Raw genomic sequence first — 19,554 nt, 5'->3', positions numbered from 1 at the left:
CAACTTGATTAGTTGAATAAAATTAGTAATTTTCCTCATTTTTTGAAGAAATTATTTTTTATTCTGAAACTCTAACAAAGCCATCACTGCTAGAAGAGAGAAATTTTCAGATACCTGCTAACAACAAATAAACATATACGCTGTAGACATCTTGTGGGAGTTTTAATGCTTTAGATAGTTATTTGTCAGCTTGTGAAAGGCGAGGGAACGAAAGTCTGAAAACCTTGTTGTTGGAGGCAACAGTGGATGGCAAAACTAGGTAATGTAGTACCAGAGTCCTGTAATCCTAGTAGCTACTGGTATCTAAGAGCATAAAAGCAGCTTTCTGAATTTGCCCTTCAGAACTACTGTAATCCATCAAAGACTGACGTATGCAAATATCTATAGGTCTGAACCTGTGGAAGGAAAAGGAGTTCTCTGAACAGGGACTGCACTTAACTGTATGCATTATAAACATCTGATGACACCTCTGGTCTGCAACAAATAATGAAAATAACTAGCAGGTTCTTCTAACACAGATAAGATGACCTATTTTCCTGAATTGGGTACCCTCCTGTCAGATAAAATTTTACCTCTTATTGCTGCAGGTATTTGCAATTGGTATCTCTTACTATCTCCAAGAAAAATTAAAGATGTGCTTTTTTTATTTTAAACTGAAACTTTTTTTAAAATACCACCACCAGTGTGGAATTTTGTTTATAATCAACTTTTCACTATGTGCAGAAAAAGCTGATAGAAACATTTTTTAACAGAAAATTTAGAAAATAAAGTAAGTAGGAAAGCATGGTGAAACTTGAAAAATTTAGGAAGATTCACATTTTCATACAATCACAGAATCATAGAATCATTTAGGTTGGAAAAGACCTTTAAGATCATCAAGGCCAACGATTAACATAGCACTGCCAAGTCCACCACTAAACCGTGTCCCTAAGCGCCACATCTACACATCTTCCAAATACCTCCAGGGATGGTGACTCAACCACTTTCCTGGACAGCCTGTTCCAATGCTGTTCCAATTTTGTAGAGCTTTAAACTATTAAACTAGCTAACTTATTTTTAGTTAAATTGATTAAACTTAATTGATTTTAGTTAAATTAGACATCAAGTCGATGCTGTAACTCTTGTGTTTATCCCAGCAGTGATGAACACTCGTTGCGAACCAGACAATGTCGTTAAGAGTATGCTACAGTGAAGTAGTATTTCTTTTCCTTCACTCAACAGGTCCTGAACGACTCCTTTACAAACTTGCAGAATGTATCTCGAGACCATATGCTCCACTTCCCAATGGCTAAATGCAGACCGAAAATTAATTAAACTGGTGTTTAGCAGGTAAGTATTCCACTTACTGTGCACTGAAAAAAAAAAGACACCAGGACACACGGCCCTGTGGCAAGAAAAGAAGAATGCTGGTTGATATTTGAGAGCAGCATTTAGTAATTAGTTTTTATGGAATCTTATTGCCCTCCTCCCTTCCTGCCTTCTCCTCAAATGCCCTGCGTTTTCGTTTATACTCACTCCTAGAGCATGCAAAATTCAACAGTCTTACACACCTTAATAAAGCAGGCAGGATGACCCCCCTAGATAAAACCTCAGACTGAAACTGAGGCTATTTCGTTGATTTCTAAGTCTGCTGAAGCTTCCCTGCTCAGCCTTCAACAAGCAACAACCTCACATGCCTCAGCCTGTCTTGGGGCAGGGAAGAGAGCAATAATGCTTCCTTTGTCCACTAGCTCTTCAGAGTGGGGACCTGCTTACACATACACATACACATCCCATCCCACATAAAGAACCTCTATTTCACTTCAGGCTAATAGTAGCCACTATAAAGCAAAAACCAGCAAAATTTAAAAGTTACATTCCCACAACTCCTACAAAAAGAGAAGAGCTCATTGATCAAAAGAGCATTTTTGCTATTAAGCACCTGAACAAAGTTTACAATCATTGGGGGACACCTAAAATAACCCAGGCAAGTGGAAAAAAAGCACCGGTCCTTTTATAACCACTCACACAGCAGTATGCCACGGCTGACAGACAGGAAACCTCTTGAACATAACCTGCCATAGCCTGCATGGCAAGAAGTTCTGCAGTTTATGAGATGACAGGGCTAAGATCAAATATACAACATCTGAAAAGGTCTTCACTTCTTCTTCTCATCAACAGATATCAAAAAGTTGTGTAAAGTTAAAAGATCTTTTGAATACCCGTCAGAGGAAAGAGTAGTTTCTTAAAGAATTGAATTCCCTCCTTGCTTCATTGACACCTAATCACTGTCACTTAAGCACACAAAAGCATCTTCAGCAGTACTACAGAATGTGTTTTCTTGATAATAAAAATACATTTGAGAAATATTGAGTCCTATATAAAATTATGTCAGTTTGCTATCATAGCTTAACTTTATTCATATGTATTATCCCAAAATATCTTTATAACAAATTCTAAGTGCCAATCAGTTTCTTCAGTACAGCTCCACTTCAGTTGTTTTCTTTGCTCTTTCCTCTTTTGTCTCAGTTACTATATACTATTAACACTTTCACCCAGAATGCCTTTTGCTTCCTCCTATCCCTTTCTCTGTGCTGTTGATTAACTTCTTCATCCTCTTCCCAGCTTGAAGAAAACCTTTTTTCTTTTTTCCTATTTTTCACCTTTTTCTTCTATTGTCCTTAGACATAGGATCATCACTGATTAGTTTCCCATGGGGGACGGTCAAATGAAGGTAACTCATCTCAAATATATTGTCAGATATATGCTCTCCTGCCCCACAAAATGAACCTCTATTTCAGTTACATCCTCTGCCTCAAACCTTTTTCACTACCCTCTGCAACACCCTGTTCTCCACTTTGCTTACTCTGTTGCTCTCCCTCCTAGGACTCTTCAATTGCATGGGCCAAGTTCTTGTAGGCATTGCAGAGCTGGCATAAAAATTGCTGCCTTGCACAGAGGAGGGGTTCTACTGACCACCTGGCTACATCTATGCAGAGTTGTCCCTATTAATCCAGTAATAACCAGTAGGGAGGCAGCTGCCCCGATCACTCATTTACTGCACCTGCCGTGAGGTATGCGCTCTCAACTCCTTTGACAGACAGAAACTCCAAAATTCAGACAGTCAGAGAAAGTGTCCAGACACTTGTACTGGGAATACCAGGTGCAACAAACACATTGGGCTAAGACACATTGGCAGCAACTTTCCTGAGAACAACCCAAAAGCTCCCCCCTTTCAGAAGTTCTCACGCTTATATGCAACTACTACATTTCTTTGTTTTTCCTCTTTTCTCACCTGCCCAAGCTTGATAGCTTTGTCTGAAATCCTCTCCCTTCTCCAAAAGGATATTCTTCCCAAGCTAGGCATTTCTACTCAGTCCAAACCCTTTTGCTTCCCATTATAAGCCACTTACGTACAGAGTGAATGAGCACTGTTCTTTCTTATTCTACATGGGATGAAGGCAAACTTAGATCAGTGACAGGATTCTCCTTTCCCACTGCTTCTTCTTCCCCTTTACCCGTGACAAGGAAGGAAGGAAAACATCATTGCTTTTCCACAGCTTCCTACCTCTGCACATCATCAATTAAAAAACACGCACAGGCCACATGCAGTAATGCAAATACCATTTGCTCAGTCAGGCTTGAGAAACCAAAGGAACTGGCCACACTAGAAAAAAATGCTCTTAGGTGTACAACTGAGGATGAGGCCTCTTAATCAATCTGTTGCCTTTTTCAATTATTTTTCACTGGGAAAAATTCTGCAGCAAAATTTCAACATCTATTTTTTTCTTAAAAAAACCCACAACAAAACAGACAAAATCAAATGCTTGAATCTTGTGTGTTTACAAATCAAAGACAAGAAGCTGACCAAAAGAACAGATTTGGATAGGAAATAGAAAAGGTCAGTGTATACATCAGAAAGAGTAAAGCATGAGCTCCCAAACAAGTTCTGCTTTCTTGTTAACCTAGCAGCAAGTCTCAAGTTAAATACTGTAATCATGCCAGTCATTAGTTACTGCTCAGCCTCCTGTCTCCAGCCCGGAAATTAGTCTGCTCAGAGCCCGGATAGCTGAACAAGCAGTCACGTTTTATCATATAACTGAGGCTGGGAGGCCAATCTGAAGCAAAGCTACATATGTTCTAGATTAGGAAGAAAATACCTAATTTAAAAGAACTTAATTTACAGAACAATAAAAAGGATGCATTTGAAACACAGCGATGTAAAAAAATAACAAAACAAAATCTCTTATAACTCTGATGTGATTTGCAAGGGAAGTTCACATAACCTTAAACTATAAAATTTTAAAGAGTTATGAACTGTTGCTAAACCCAGTTTAAAATTAAACTACAGAGGCATTTCTTACTGTAAAGTATTACAGGCAACTATTGCAACCAACAGATGAAGAAATCATTGTCTTTTACATTTTGTTGGAAAGCATAAACTTCTTATTAGGTTAAAAGCGTAAATTACAAATTACTATTGAACAGAATAGGCATTTAAGGTATCTTTCACAGTTTTTTCATGCACACCAGCTCATATAAAGCATAACAAAAATTAACATTTACAGGTACTAGATTAGACTTTTTATAGTCATTACCAAGATATACTACAGGAGTCATCTTTCTTTACCTAAGTAATAGTACAATAAATTAGCAACTACTACTTTTTTTTGAGTATGAGAAAGTCTAGGCAACACCAAGATAATAAACTAGGTGAAACTTTACTTAGCCATGTCCACTGTTGTAAAAGCACATTATATTATATTAGATATGCAAATTCTGTATGCAATTACATATATTACAGATATGTTATATTTTTGTGACAATGACAGAAGCAAATTTGGCTTAATACCTCCAATTTCAAGTAACGAAATGTAAACTTTAATTATAACTCGATTTCTAAATAACCATGTAATGTAGCTTAAATCTCATGTACCAATAGTATTCTGCACATAGAATTGAAAGGCTAAGACTCTCAAGGACAGCTAAGAAATACAGATGTGAAAACACTGGTGTTTAACTCCTTTACACGGCTTGAATTCTGCAGCTTAAGTTTCACAATTAATTGTAAGAAAGCAAACTTCAATGCTTTCAGCACCACAAATGTTAAGTTACAGTACCTATATGTACTAGAACCTTTGAAACAAGCCAACCTATTTCAAGTATAACCATCGTTATTAAAAACTCTGAGCCACCATCACAGCTGGAGTCTGTCATATGTATTAACGTGATGCCACAGTCCTGAATCTAGTCAAAGAACAGAAGCAAATCTTAACCAGGAACCATTCCTTCTATCCAGGACAAAAAGCAAGCTTACCAAGTTGTCTGGCAATAAATAAAAAAAAATCTGAATGCAATAAATTAAAAAAAAATCAATTTGCTATATTACAATTCTATCATGTAATAGTTCGGTTATAACTACCACCCATCTTGGATACATAGCTTATACTGTTGAATCTGGACAAATGTGAGCTCCATCTGAACTAAGGCTCAAACCATCCAGCAGCCTAATGTTGTCCAGTCCCTTGAAAACCCATCCTAAACTGACAGGCTAGGTAGTCTCTTAATTTAGCTAAAAGGCAGGTGTACATTCCACAAAGACATATCTCTGAAAACGGCTGTAAATATATAAACAGAGTTTTTAACAGAATAATGCTCCCGATTTCCGCACTAAGCAAAATAGAAAAGATCTGAGTCGTTGTGCTTGGTTCATAAGAAGCAACTACATAGAATCAGCTGGATGGAACATGTAACAGCAAAAACCTAAAGCAACAGTGAAGACTAGAAGTCCATAAATCCGGTTTTAAGAATGAGAGCGACAAGCAATTAGAGACAAAGAAACAAATTCATCCTTCACATTTCTCTGTTGCTTGTGACATCTAGTGGGTATACAAAACAGCCTGGAATAGCAAATAGAAACTCCTGCTTTTTCAGTGTTTTGTTTAGTTAGTTCGTTCATCTAGAAGGAAATTATTCCCATCTCACAGTCAACAAATGTAAAAAAATGGTGCAAGATATTGTCACAATTTATATACAGCTTTGAGCACTTCTGAGTGGAATTTGAAACATAGAATTCCACAGGATTCCCTTCAGAAGTCATTTCTAAGCACATGAATGACAAGAAGGTGTTTGGGAGCAGCCAGCATGGGCTTCCCAAGGGCAAATGCCATCACTGCTTTCAACCCTGGGGTCACTGGTGCCAAGGACAAGGACAGTTGCTTGACTTGAGCCGGGCTTTTGAGAAAGGCTCCTGTAGAGAGACTGTGATTGCTGAGATACAGGCAGAATACATGAAAAAATAGATAAGGTGAGTGGAAAATTGGTTAGACTGCTGGCTCAAAGTGTTGACATCAGCCAAGTCCAGCTAGAGGCCAGGAAACTAGAGCAGGCCCTCAGGGGCGAGTACTGGGACAAGTAACAGTTTAATTTCTTAATTAACAACCTGGGTGATGGTATAAGAGCACACCACCAGCAAGACTGCAGATGACACCAAATTTGGGGCACCAGCCAATATGCTGGAGGGCAGGGCTGCTACTCAGAGTCATCCAGCCAGCTTAGAAAAAAATGGGTGGACAGTTCTCTCATGAAGTTCAGCACAAGCAAAGGAAGTCTCACATCTGGGATGGAACAACCTGACAGAACAACATAGGCTGGAGGCTAACTGCCTGCAAAGCAACTCAGAGAAAAGGATAATGGGGGCCTTAGTAGACAACAACCTGAACATGAAGCAGCAGTGTACCCTTGCAGCAGAGAAGGCCAGCTGCATGGGCTGTTATCAGGATGAGTGTAGCATCCAATCCAGGGAAGTGGTCCTTCACCTCCATCTGGCACTGGTAAGACTGCATCACAGTACTGTGTGCAGTTTTGGACTCCCAATACAAGAAAGAAATAGATATACTGCAGAAAGTCCAGGGGAGGGCCACCAAATTGGTCAGGGAACTGGAGAACTTGCCCTGTGTGGAGAGGCTGAGGGACCCGAGTTCATCCAGCCTTAAGAAGAGAAGGTTTCAAGGGGACTTTATTGCTGCCTATAACTACCTGTTCAGAGGAGACAGAGCAATTGAAGCCAGACTCTTCTTGGAGGCTTACAGCAATCAGACAAGAGCCAACAAATACAACTTGAAACATGCAAAACTGCTATTAGATAGTAAGAATTTTTTTTTCTTTTTTTTTTTTTTGCCATGAGGGTGGTCAAATACTGGAACAGGTTTTCCAGAGATGTTGTGGAATCCCCATCCTTGAAGGTGTTCAAAACCTGACTGGACATGGACCTGAGCAGGATGACCTGATTAGACCTGCTTTGAGCAGGTCCTGGACTGGGTGGCCTGTGGAGGTCCTTTCTGATTTAAATTATTTTATCAATTTAAGAAGTCTACTTCTGCCCAGAGTGGGTGTCTCGTCTACTGCTAATGTGAATTAAAAATGTGACTTTCAATTTTCTATTAATGCAAATGATCCCATCCCCCTTTTTTGGACTGACAATTTCGGATTGCATATTTTAAAGGAGTAAGATAACAATGCATACTAGTATTCAGCATTTCACACTATGGTTGCTCAGTTCTTCAGTACCCTAACTGATGAGAACATGTATTCGCAAACACACCAACTTGGAGAAAGACAAAGAATAATACCCCTGCTAAGCTCTTCAGCGTCATCCCTGATTGTTCTTGAAAACTTCATGTTAAAGGACGTACAACATTACTGTTGTGATAAACAATCCTCACTATACACACTCATTAAAAATCTATTCTCAATAGACAGTAATTTGGGTTACACTTGTGAGTTTGATGCACACAGAATATGTTCTACAGTTATATCTAATGTTGAGCAGTTTGACATTACTGTATTTCAACAGTCTTGCTTTCAAAATACAAACCATCCTCTGATTTATTAAAAAGCAAGAAGTATAGATTTCCGAGAGTGGAAGCAGGTTTATTCTAAATCACTATATAGGAACTTAGTGCCTTGATTATTTATATGTGCGTTAATCACATAGTGTAATGCTAAAAATGCTTTGTTCAGCACCATTAAAATTTACTTTGTCAGTATCTTTAAGCCCATAAAAGAAGGCTGAGGGATTTCTCCATAAAATTTTAAAATACAATCCTAGTTTAGTCCCCAATTCATGAAACCACTGTAAGTTAAACCATGTTTAAGGTGTTTTCTGGAACAAAAATCATTTTAGGAACTGATCTCAGTATTACGGTCATTGGTTATTTTTTCACGCCATCTATGACTTTCTCCTATAGGACAGAACTAACCAGAGCAAGGAACTACTCATGTTCCCCTTATGAAAGAGGTGTTATACAGAAAAATGATCCTTCAACTAGTTACACTTATGCAATTCTAACACCATCAGCAATTTTGCTGTCATGTTATCTCACATAGCTGAGAGGAAAAGATAGCTTGTCTTTTAACTATTATACGAACAAAATAAGAAGCCCAAATCAGCTCAAATTCCTACCAGTTGTGACAGCTCTGTACTTGCCAACCTGAAATGTGGCTACCCGACTAAAAATGAAGACACTTTCTAAAATTACAAATAATAAATGGTTTACCGGAATCTTACTGGCTCAGCCAGAAAATACACAGCATAAACTATGTACGCACTGTATTGTTGCATATAACTGCTCATAATTTTCTTCCTTATTCCTTTCTTTTACCTCTTTCACACTGAGGGCCAGTAAATCCGTAGACACATGCACAGCGATTAGCTCCAATACACCGTCCTCCATTCTGGCAGCCATTTTCACAGACAGCTTTAATTAACAAAAAAAAGTTTTAAATGTTACAGTAATGGTATTTCAAAGATTACCATATGCGGTATTCAAAAATTATATTCTCCTCTCAACTGCTCTTTCTGGACTTGAAGATCAAACTCATCTCCTTCCTACCCATCAGCACCAACAATAATGAGTTCCAAGTCACATTCCATTAGCCCAAATTCCATTAGCACCTGTTTAACGCTAATTGGAAGCAGCTGTTTAATTAATGATATTCTGTACAGATTCTTAGCAGATGTTTAACTTAAGTATGTTTTTAAACAGTGGTACAGCTCTAGTAACTAATCATAAGAACTTGTATCCATCACTGAAGTTAGCAGATAAAAACTCAACTATGTTGAGCGGGGTTGAGCGTATTAAGTTGTGCTATTCAGCCACAACAGAAACAAACCTTTCAAGAAGGGAGGCCTGGGGAGTCTGAGAGACAGAGAATTCAGCTCTCAGACTTGATACTGCTGGCAGAAAAAGTGATGCTTAGAGCAAGGGAAAAGAATTACTGGTTTAACTCATCTTTAAGTACCTTCAAAAACAGTGCATCCTGAAAGATCCCAACAAGAAATAAAATGATTTGGCACGGGGGGAGGTATCAATCCACAGTATATATAGATGGAGAAAGTACTTCACAAGTTGTCGGACTTCAGAGCACCCACTCATGCTATTTATCAATGGCATGAATCAAGAACAAAGCCTCTTGCCAAAGCACTGAAGTGTCAATTTGAAAGGAAGACACTTCTTAAGAGAGGTTGAAAAATACCATTAAAAGACTGCTTTAACTAACTAATTCTGTCTATTTTCAGGCTCACTGCTTCTAGGACATCTAGCCTTCTTCAGGATTAGCATATGTTCCAAATCAAACCTTAAAGGACAGCCCCACTGTTTTTCAGTGGCTCTGAAAAACAGCAAAGACATTTTGGTCCAGAAGCCTCTAGGCTGCCTTCCTACATAGGTCTCCCCACTCTGAAGGTGGCATTTGTAACATCTTTGAGTATCCAGTGCAAAAGAACAGCAGCAACCTAGAGAAGGTAAATATTTCAAACTGGAAAAAAATGTACACATGCCTCCTATATCACAATGGGGAACATAAAATAGACTGTTATGTGGCAATAAAGCCGTACTTCTTAGGAAGAACTATAAAGCTGAATTACTTTTTACTGAGAATGCATATCTTATGCATAAAATGAAGATACTTCTCTGCATGTGTTACATTATTGAACTAATGGACAATGACACTTCATTAACTTCAGTAGATTTAAGACACAGTTACATTTTAGCAAAAAGAAATAAAGACATACATTTAGTCAGACATTCATTCTGTACTGTGTCTAGAAGACAAATACTCAGCCTTACTTGAAATTTTAACTATCCTATACACCAAGTCCAATCTCCACAGTTTGTTCAGATTTTCTGGATTGCTTTAGAGTCGCTGCTTGACAATTTGATCCTCTTTTCATTTATTCACTGGAAATATGCCCTGTCTGAGAGCATGCAGGTGTTGACCCAATACTTTAAAATGAGCAGGAAGGGGCCAGCAACTCTTAACAGTAAATCTGACTGTGACTACGGTCACATTTTAGGATTACAATTACTACCTAGAAGTTTACAGAATCTCGTCCAGATAGAAATAAAGCAAGAACAAGACTGCTCTCTGGCATTTGCAAAAATGACTAAGACAAAAGGATGTCCTTCCACACTGTTCAGTCTGTTACTTGCACAGCTGCCTTTTGTTTGGCTCTCCTTCCTTCAGACTACCTTCAGCAACTAATTTCTCAGCTAACTAGTAAGCAGCTGGCCTCAGAATACACTTTGAGTTTTCCTTCATCCCTGTAGCCTGTCATGATTTTTTATTGTTTGCTAAATTTGCATAGCTTGTAAACACTGTACTGTGATAGGCAGAGCTGTGCAAATAACTGACTTTCTGCTTTGTCTGCCAAACCGAAAAGGGATCCAAAAGCTTGAACTGCATTTCATCTTTTTCCTCAGTCAAGTAGAAAACAGAAAAACATGCTTTAGCCTGGCAGCTAGGCTGTTCTTGAGATGGAGAAACATCATCAAAGAGAATGAAAAATTAGTGATCATCTGGTAAGAAAAGGAGAGTGGGATGTATACTGCCATTGCTCCCCAAAGATCTCCCAAAACTATGTGGTGAATTTGATCCTTACTTTGAATTTGAGAGAACAGAAACACACTCCATGCATGAACTGACTTTCAGCTAAACACTATACCCCAAAACAGCGTGACATTTCTCACAGACATTTCATTATATTGCAGCATATTGGCTTTTTCACCTTCCTACTCTACCTAAAGGAAGACGGCTGACTGGCAGGACTTGGGTGGATTTAATTTTAAATGCAACACAGCAGTTACTTACGCTGCCCACAGTAAGTTCCGACATAGCCCTTCTGGCACTGGCACCGGTCGTCCATGCACGTGCCGCCGTTCATGCACCTGATCCTGCACTGTTGCACTGCAGCGGAGCCCAGGCAGAGAGATACCAAGGTTAGGCAAAAATACCACATTGGGAAGCAAATGTGGGTAAAAACACAGACATCTGAAAGTAGACACGAGCTTCATACAATGTATGCTATGTATTTAAGCGTACACTCAGATGTTCTTGTAACCAAAGCCATCCAAGCTGTAGCTATTAGTCAGCCATTCTTTTTAAAGCTAGCATGAAGAGGTTTTTTAGAGTTTTCCATTACTATATTTAGCAACTTAGAACTTTTAATTATCTTGGAGGCTGTACAGTCTTCATCTGTTACGAAAATGGACTTGATGAAAATGTTAATACCGCACACATTTCTATTTAAACTTGCTTATCTCTTTAAACATGGATTTTTTTTTTCAATTTGTCATACAGAGTAAACATGCACACATGGTATACCAAACTTTATCAAAAACTAGAGATATACCGAAGTGTAAGTTACATGTGTGTATGCAGTAATGACAAGTTATTTTTAAAGAATTTACACAGTAGTTATTTTTGAGTTGACACTCAAAGATAATTACTTACAAGGAAATCTCTAATTAAAATAAATACAGTAAGTCCTTACCAGATTTTGATCCACAAGTAGGTAATATTTGTCCACTTGCACAAGTGCACATGTTAGGACGGGAACAAAATCCATCACCACAGCTATTTCTACAAATCGCTGAAGAAGAACACAATCAAAAAGGCAGTGATTAACAGTAACCTTAGTCTTACACTACAGGAAAAAGCTAAAAGCATACTAACAGCTTCCTTTTTAAAACAAACAAAAAAATCAACATTGAATGCTCAGTTCATTGGGACAGTTAATATATATGCAAAAGTAACTGTAAATTAAATAAAGCAAACTGAATTTTGGTATAATCAGTATCCCTGACAAATTTAAAGACAAACAGAATCAAATACGGCATATTCAAATTCTGGTCTGACCACTGAAACCAGATGATAAACTCTTTGCCTAATTAGAAATACCAGCCTATTACAGAAGTAATGTAAAATTATTAAAATTATATATTTTAGACCACAAGACCTGTAGAAAACTTTACCAAGAATCCAAGATTTGAATGAATATAAACAATATAGATCATAAATGCCAATTTATGGTATGGCTTCTCTCTTATAACAACTATTTTAGAGGCATTTTAGGATCTCTTTTTTCTAAGATCACCCATTCTTTACACAAAGCTGGTTTGTAGGAAGTCAATGTCCAAATGCTGGTCTTTGCAGATTTTGTGTAGTTTTCCTAAACAGTTGTCTGTACTCAAATATTTCCACATTGTCATTTAGAAACTAACTTTATAAAAACATCAGGGAAGCCTGTCCACACCATATTACGTTTGCATAAGATGCACGCCATTGTGCTATCCCCTGATGCAAAGTTGTGCCTTCGCTTCTCACTCACCAGCCAAGGGAGCTCCATCGCACAAAGGAACAACAGAACCAGAGAAGAGTTAAAGGCTAAAACCAGATTCTAAAGGAGATCCAAATGAATACATCTAAGTAGCCTGCTGGATTAGCAAATGCACCAAAAGAGAGCCTGAAACATTAAGAGCCAATATTGCACAGGAGGACCTCAAAAAACACATACCGTGCAAGAGACAGCTTGTAAAGCAAAAAACCAAGCAAGAATCACAGTTTCTTTGTAAATAACTCTGGGGTTTTGAGAGAATCAAATAATCTGGAAGCACATCTCCACCGAAGGACTACAAAAATACAAATGCCTCCAGTAGATAATTTGCCAAGAATATACCAACTACCTAAAAATCCCTGTCTATACACATTAAAAAGAAAAAAAAAAAAACCACACACACACCTGGCCATATACATTAAAAAAAAAAAGAAAGCAGAGCTAAGACCTTTCCCAGAATGCTTGTGCCCCACTTCTGATTTAGAAAAGCATGCATAAATGAGACGTAACTCCCATAAGGAAGCAAATCGTTTCCTTGCCCCATCATAAAATTCAAATATGCCCCCTGTGAAATTTGCATGCTCCCTTTTACCCTTTCTCCAGCAAATCAGAAGCTCTCTACTCATGCCAAACAGGTCCAAACCAGCCCAGACTTTGCAAGCCCACGTCCTCCTTGACATACTCCAATAAAGGCCACATTTGCTTTACAAAAGAGGAGTAGACAAAGCCATATTAAATGGTCCACTGACACCACTCTGGGCATCAAAAAGATGCAATGTGTATCATCTAAATTTATCGTTACATTCCTCTACAACTATGTCCTAAATGTGAAGGCACAAGAGGTGCAAGAGTTTGTGGGATTTTGCTATTTAGTTGAAATTAGAGACATACCACTCACTGATACACAATACTTTTTCTACTAGCAGACACAGAAGTGAGAAACAGGACTGAGATTTTGAGCACTTGACAAACACAGGGAACAGGGTTGTTTTCCTTACAGCACTGTTCAGTACGTCTTTACACACCATAGCTCAATCTCCTGATTAAGCAAGGTCTGCATTTACACCATTTTGTTAGTTTATTAACTATTAGGGAATAATTTTTTATCAACTGAAAGCCCTATAGCTGAAAGCGTATTCTAAATATGCTTTAATCAGTACAGTTCATTTTGTTTAAAGAAAAAGTAAACCCAACCAGACCTTTGTTTTTTAGATAAAAGATCACTTTTACTTACCCTGAATTGGTTTAGTGGTGGATTTGGTAGTGTTAGGCTAATGGTTGGACTTGATGATCTTAGAGGTCTTTTCCAACCTAAATGATTCTATGATTCTATAAACATGTTACAGACTGCCAACAATCATCATCATGTTATCAACTGAAAACACTGTAAGGTCAGAATGGTTTCCTGTTGACCTACCACTCATAGATCTCTCTTCATGAAATAATACTTTAAAATCACCACTTACAGTCTGCACTAATTATAATCAATGCATCTCCGGTAAGAAGTTTGCTAGCTTGCCCATCATCCTGTGCAGGAGGCTTTGTCTAGCTAAACAGCTCCAGCTAGAGGGGCCATCTTCTCAACAATTGTTTAATGCGAGCACAGAAATCTGTGCTCTTAAACCTTCACCAAAAATACAAATCATAGCCAATCTTGCAGATGGTCTGGCAAAATCATTCGCCTTTCAAACATCTTACAGAGCTGCAATTAAGCTCCAGTAAGTAAACAGGAACTAAAAGATGTCCTTTGTGCACATAAATTAATAGTAAATCGAAGATTATTCTGGATTGGTACCAGCATCTTTCTCTGAATGACATGGTTAACCTTTGCTAGGAAAGACCAGGTCAACCTGAGATGAAAATCAGTGATACATGGCACAGTTATAAGAAATATTAGCAAGGCAAATTTACTTATGTAAAACAAAGAGATGTGAACAGGCTAATAGTCCTGAATCATAAGGCAACAGTCCAAAAGCCACCTTGAAGTTTGGCTGATCTTGACTTACCACCCATTCCTTCCCTAGTTTAGTCCTGGATGCCTGTACTTTGTTAGATGGAGTATTACAAAGACCTTCAGTCCTTACATAAAAGGCAATATGTTCATGAATCCGAATTCTGAAGTTGAAAATACTTATTAGCAAAAGAGATGGTGACAGGCTAAGATGAATGAGAACAGACTCACATTAATATTCAAGGACTATAAGAAGCATGTGGCTAATATCAGCTTTTATCTAACAGACAGAAAGTTCAACTTAATTCTCTATTTCCTTTCTAGGTAGACAACATTCCATAACCAGAATACTGAGCAGATTTCCCCCCCTCCCTTTTTTTTTTTTTTGCCAAGTCATGTCAACAGCCACATCTGTCGGCACAGTACCTATTATGACCAGACAGTAATCCAAGTCTACATGCTTTATAGCTATTAAAACATAACGAAAAATGACAGGCAAGAGAAGAAGCACCCCACATGTAAAAAAGTTTTCCATTTGATTGCAATTCCAAGCCTAGCACAGAAGTTTCACAAAACTTCCGATCTGATCTGCTTTATATCAAGACCCTTTCGCTTTTTTTTTTTCCCTGTTTCTATAATTGATTATTTGATTTATGGAAGGTTGCTTCCTTTTTCCTTCGTTGTCATGTCCTTCATAAAAAACTAAGTGGAGCCATGCCTCTTAGGAACACACCAAAGAAAATACAGCAATTTGCCAATCTTTCAATTACAAGAAATGTAGACCTGTAAATCTGTTTTTTCTTTTTTCTTCTTTTTAAAAATAAGGCAAGAGACAGAACTGAATTCTCTTTTCTCAAACTGAATGGAGCAGTAACTCACAGAAGAATGTTTATTTTTATTATTACCCCTAGGGCAGTAGAAACTTGAAGTCAGACACTTACGAACAATGCACTGATTTCCTCCAGGGAGCGTTTTCCATCCAGGGCAACAGTACGAATGGAATCTAGAGCCACACACATTTGGCCTGTCAAAGAGACAAACAAATAAATGTACATACAAAAATGTAAACTGGCATAAGGAGACTCCTAAGTTTTAGCTACATACAAGGGAAGAAACCAGCTACATGAAACAAAAACAGTGTATAGCAAAGATGTCTAAAAAAAACCCTCCCCAAGGAACCAAATCTTCCTGCACTATGAGAAGTTCCAGGACATTTTATTTTGTATTAGTTCAATTGGTTAGTATAAAGAGGAGAGGCAGACTATGCAACAGCAGGCCACATTCATCCCTGGTGGAACTGCCAAGGATACACAAGGATGAGTTTGGCTCTGTATTCATGTACAGTCTTAGAAGTGATGCTATAAAAATTGGCTTCATGCTGCTGTCTGACACAAGACAGAAGAGATGACTGGTCATAAAGATTAATAAACTAATTCAAACTACCAAGAACTCTCCAAAAACTTTAGAAAAAACAGACTTTGCATAGTTTCTCAGTAGAAAGCAAAGCTAACATCCAAGTATCTTAATATTGTAACACGCCTGAATACAAAGCCCAGTGTGGTACATCTGCTAGTTGCAACACAGCCCCACACAATGTCTGCTTCTAATATAAGCGCACTAATTAAAAGACGGTATTTCGCAGTGGAGGACAAAATGCCAAGTTCAATTAATCGCAATTCCTCGGTCATCTAAAGGGGTCGGATGGTAATATGTATCCCGAAGGCAAGGACGAAGACCACAGGTTAGGCTTTGAGGTGGGGGGCATGCGGGGGGCTGCTCGCCGGGGAGCGGGCTGCGCGGCGCTGCCCAGAGGACGGCCCGCCGGGGGCTGGGGGGCAGCGGGGAAGGAAGGGAAGGGGCTTCGGGCCGCGGGGAAGGAAGGGAAGGAGCTTCGGGAAGGAGCTTCGGGCCGCGGGGAAGGAACGGAAGGGGCTTCGGGCAGCGGGGAAGGAAAGGAAGGGGCTTCGGGCCGCGGGGAAGGAAGGGAAGGGGCTTCGGGCCGCGGGGAAGGAAGGGAAGGGGCTTCGGGCCGCGGGGAAGGAAGGGAAGGGGCTTCGGGCAGCGGGGAAGGAAGGGAAGGGGCTTCGGGCAGCGGGGAAGGAAGGGAAGGGGCTTCGGGCCGCGGGGAAGGAAGGGAAGGGGCTTCGGGCAGCGGGGAAGGAAGGGAAGGGGCTTCGGGCAGCGGGGAAGGAAGGGAAGGGGCTTCGGGCCGCGGGGAAGGAAGGGAAGGGGCTTCGGGCAGCGGGGAAGGAAGGGAAGGGGCTTCGGGCAGCGGGGAAGGAAGGGAAGGGGCTTCGCCCGCGGAAGGGGGAGGCCCGGGCGCGCCGGTCCCTACCCGCGGAGCGCGTCCTGCTGTCCTCGCCGGCGGACCCGGCCGGCGGCGGCGGCGCTGCCGGCCCCGGCCTCCCGGTACGCGGCGGCAGGGAAGATGCCGCCCGCTCCTCCCGCAGGGCGGCCCGGCGGCGGCGGCGGCTTTTGTTGCCCGGCCGCTCCCTGCGCCCAGAGCGCCAGGCAGCCCAGCCAGAGGAAGCAGGGCTGCAGCCAGAGCCACCGCCGTCTCCCCATCCTGCGGCTGCCCCGCTGGGAAGCGGCGGCGGCGGCGGCGGGCGGGCGGGGAGCCGGGCAGAGGTGCGCCTGTCCCGCACCGCCGGCAGCGGGCACGGCTCCGCTCCTCGTCGGGGGAAGGCTTCAGCCGCGGAAACTCTTCCTTCTCTCCTCCCCAGCCTGCCCTGCCGCCGCAGCCGTCAGCGGGACGCGGCGATACCAACAGCGGGCTCCACGTTGCATCCCCCGCTCCTCTCTCGAAAAAAAAAAAGAGGGGAGGAAAAAAGAAGGGAGCTGCTCGGGCTTTTCTTGCCCCGCTCCGAAAAAGGAAAGCCAACAGACCGACGCTGAGTTTCCCTAGGAAAAATAAGAGCAAGATGGCAATTAGCAACAACCGCGTCCACAGAAATGTGCCGAGAGGGACCGAGAGCGATGCAAAAGCCCCTACGCGCCCGAGGGGCGGTTTTACAGCCGGCTGGCCGTGCGGGAGAGGCCGGGAGGCGGAGGCGGGGCCGGTGCTTCCCGGCCGGTGCCGCGGCGGCCCCGGGGGGAGGGGGCGAGCGGTCCCGCGGGCGCGGGGCGAGGCGAGGGGTGCGGGATGACGGGGCGGGATGTGGGATGACGGGGCGGGATGACGGGGCGGGTGGCGCGGCCGCCGCCGGCAGCGGGGATCCGGGACGGGCGGAGAGCCGGGGCGGGGGGCGCGGAGCACATGGAGGGAGCGCGGTGCCGGCGGAGCCGGCCCCAAGGGGAATTCTGCGCTTTCCCCCCTCCCCTCCCAAACCTCTGGGAACCGTCCCACGAAATGTCTACGGTCCCGCCTTTGCGGAGAGACTTCTGAGGAAAACCCTTCCGTGGAAAAGCCCCGGGGCTTCCAAAGCAAGGCCCAGGTCGAAGCTGGAGGACGAGGCCCGGCCCAGCAGGGCAAAGCCTGGGGCCGGACCTTCCACCTGGCCTCGCAGGGCCGTGGAGCAGGCGCGGGCGGCACCCCGCACCCTGCACCCCGCACCCCGCACCCCCGCCGTGGGTGGGCACGGGGCCTCGCTGGGGCCAGGCCCGGGAGCGCCCAGCCGCGCGCGGCCTCGGGAGCGGGAGCTCGTTCCCGTCTCCTCTCGGTTCAGCCTCCTGGGTTGGTCTTTTTGTCAGCGAGGTGACACATTTCTTCAAAACGCTTGAAAAACACAGAGCTAAGAGGCTTGGAGCTGTACTAGTTTGCAGTTTCCTTCAAGAGTCATTTTTCCAAGTGCCCACCTTAACGTTTTCCTTCTTGTCCTCTTGCTGTTTCTCTCCACATAAGCGTCTTAAAATGAATGCAAAAAAACCCCAGCCTGGCTGATTTCGGAAGTACTTTTTAAGGCCAAACCCATGCATTTACCTGGATAGGCTGAAAAGTTAGCCACCAGTAAAAAGCAAACAGCAATGAAGATGTGTCCCTGCAGAAAGTCCCCAAGTGCTCGCTGTGGGTCATTCTGATAACAACAGGACACACTCTGCTTTTGTCATCTGAGAAGATTTATCACTTTGAATTACAGCTATACGGCTGAGCACCTCACCATGCATACCATGGCATACTGTGGCAATCGGGCGACTTTTTTTTTGTCTTCTAAAACAAACCAAAAACCATGTAGCAGCTTCTTTTAGCTCCATGTACATATTATCTGTCGCTTCTAATTCTGGAATGAGAAGCAGGAGCCATGTTTTGTTCTCTCTGAAATAAAACCCGCTAGCTAAGAGGTCATGAAGCCATTCCCTTATGCAAATCACTGCCCTACTTTGATCGTCCAGTGTCTCTAACAGAGGCTCCATTTACAACCATTTACATTTATAGATCTCTATAGTCTGGCTGATCAGAAGCTAATTTTGTTTAAATTTGGAAAGGTAGCAAAAGCAATTTTGCAGGGGAGGACCTGAATCTTTAAAGGTAAAACCTTGAGAAATTAAGTATTTAGTGAAGGAACTCTTCAATGAAGACAACTGGGTAGAAGGGTTCAGGGACCTCATGAGTATAGGTGAGGTTTGGAATTTCTTCAAACCAGAAGCTGTTAAACCTGTCATGAATGAGATGCGCCTAACAAAGCCAGGGAGAGGGAAGGATTCCATGCCTGTTTGGGTGAATAACTATCTCAAGAAAAATGCAAAGAATAAGCAGGCAAGCTACAAAGAATAAAAAGGAAAGACCTGATCTGAGATAAGCTTAGGCCCTTGGATATCAGGAAGCACACAGATAAAGAAGTAATTCCCAGAAGTTAAACAGGGCTACATCTTGAAAAGGGCAACACAAAAAAATCTTAAGGGAAAAAAAAGGATCAGTGAAACAAACAACAAAAAAATTGAAGCAGCTGCACAGTAGGGCTAGGTGAGAAATTAGGGGGAAAAAAGCTATGGCTCAAAGCCAAGATATAGA

The 19,554-nt window shown here is 41.8% G+C and overlaps 1 protein-coding gene across 2 annotated transcripts in view; it reads right to left on the bottom strand.

The window, feature by feature from the left end:
* Nucleotides 1-17,171, bottom strand: part of FBN2 (fibrillin 2) — a 179,733-nt gene extending 162,562 nt beyond the window's left edge. For both annotated transcript variants that reach the window (XM_075727080.1, XM_075727081.1), the window contains exons 1-5: nt 16,942-17,171; nt 15,548-15,630; nt 11,813-11,911; nt 11,131-11,226; nt 8,643-8,738 (exon numbers count right to left, since the gene is read on the bottom strand). In XM_075727080.1, the coding sequence (XP_075583195.1) occupies nt 8,643-8,738; nt 11,131-11,226; nt 11,813-11,911; nt 15,548-15,630; nt 16,942-17,171 (604 nt within the window). The remainder of the gene's footprint in view (nt 1-8,642; nt 8,739-11,130; nt 11,227-11,812; nt 11,912-15,547; nt 15,631-16,941) is intronic.
* Between the last annotated feature and the right edge of the window lie 2,383 nt (nt 17,172-19,554).

Source organism: Pelecanus crispus, chromosome Z, assembly GCF_030463565.1.
Source record: "Pelecanus crispus isolate bPelCri1 chromosome Z, bPelCri1.pri, whole genome shotgun sequence".
Taxonomy (NCBI): Eukaryota; Metazoa; Chordata; class Aves; order Pelecaniformes; family Pelecanidae; genus Pelecanus; species Pelecanus crispus.
Note: the sequence above shows the minus strand (reverse complement) of the source record. Positions and strands in the feature narration are given on the sequence as shown.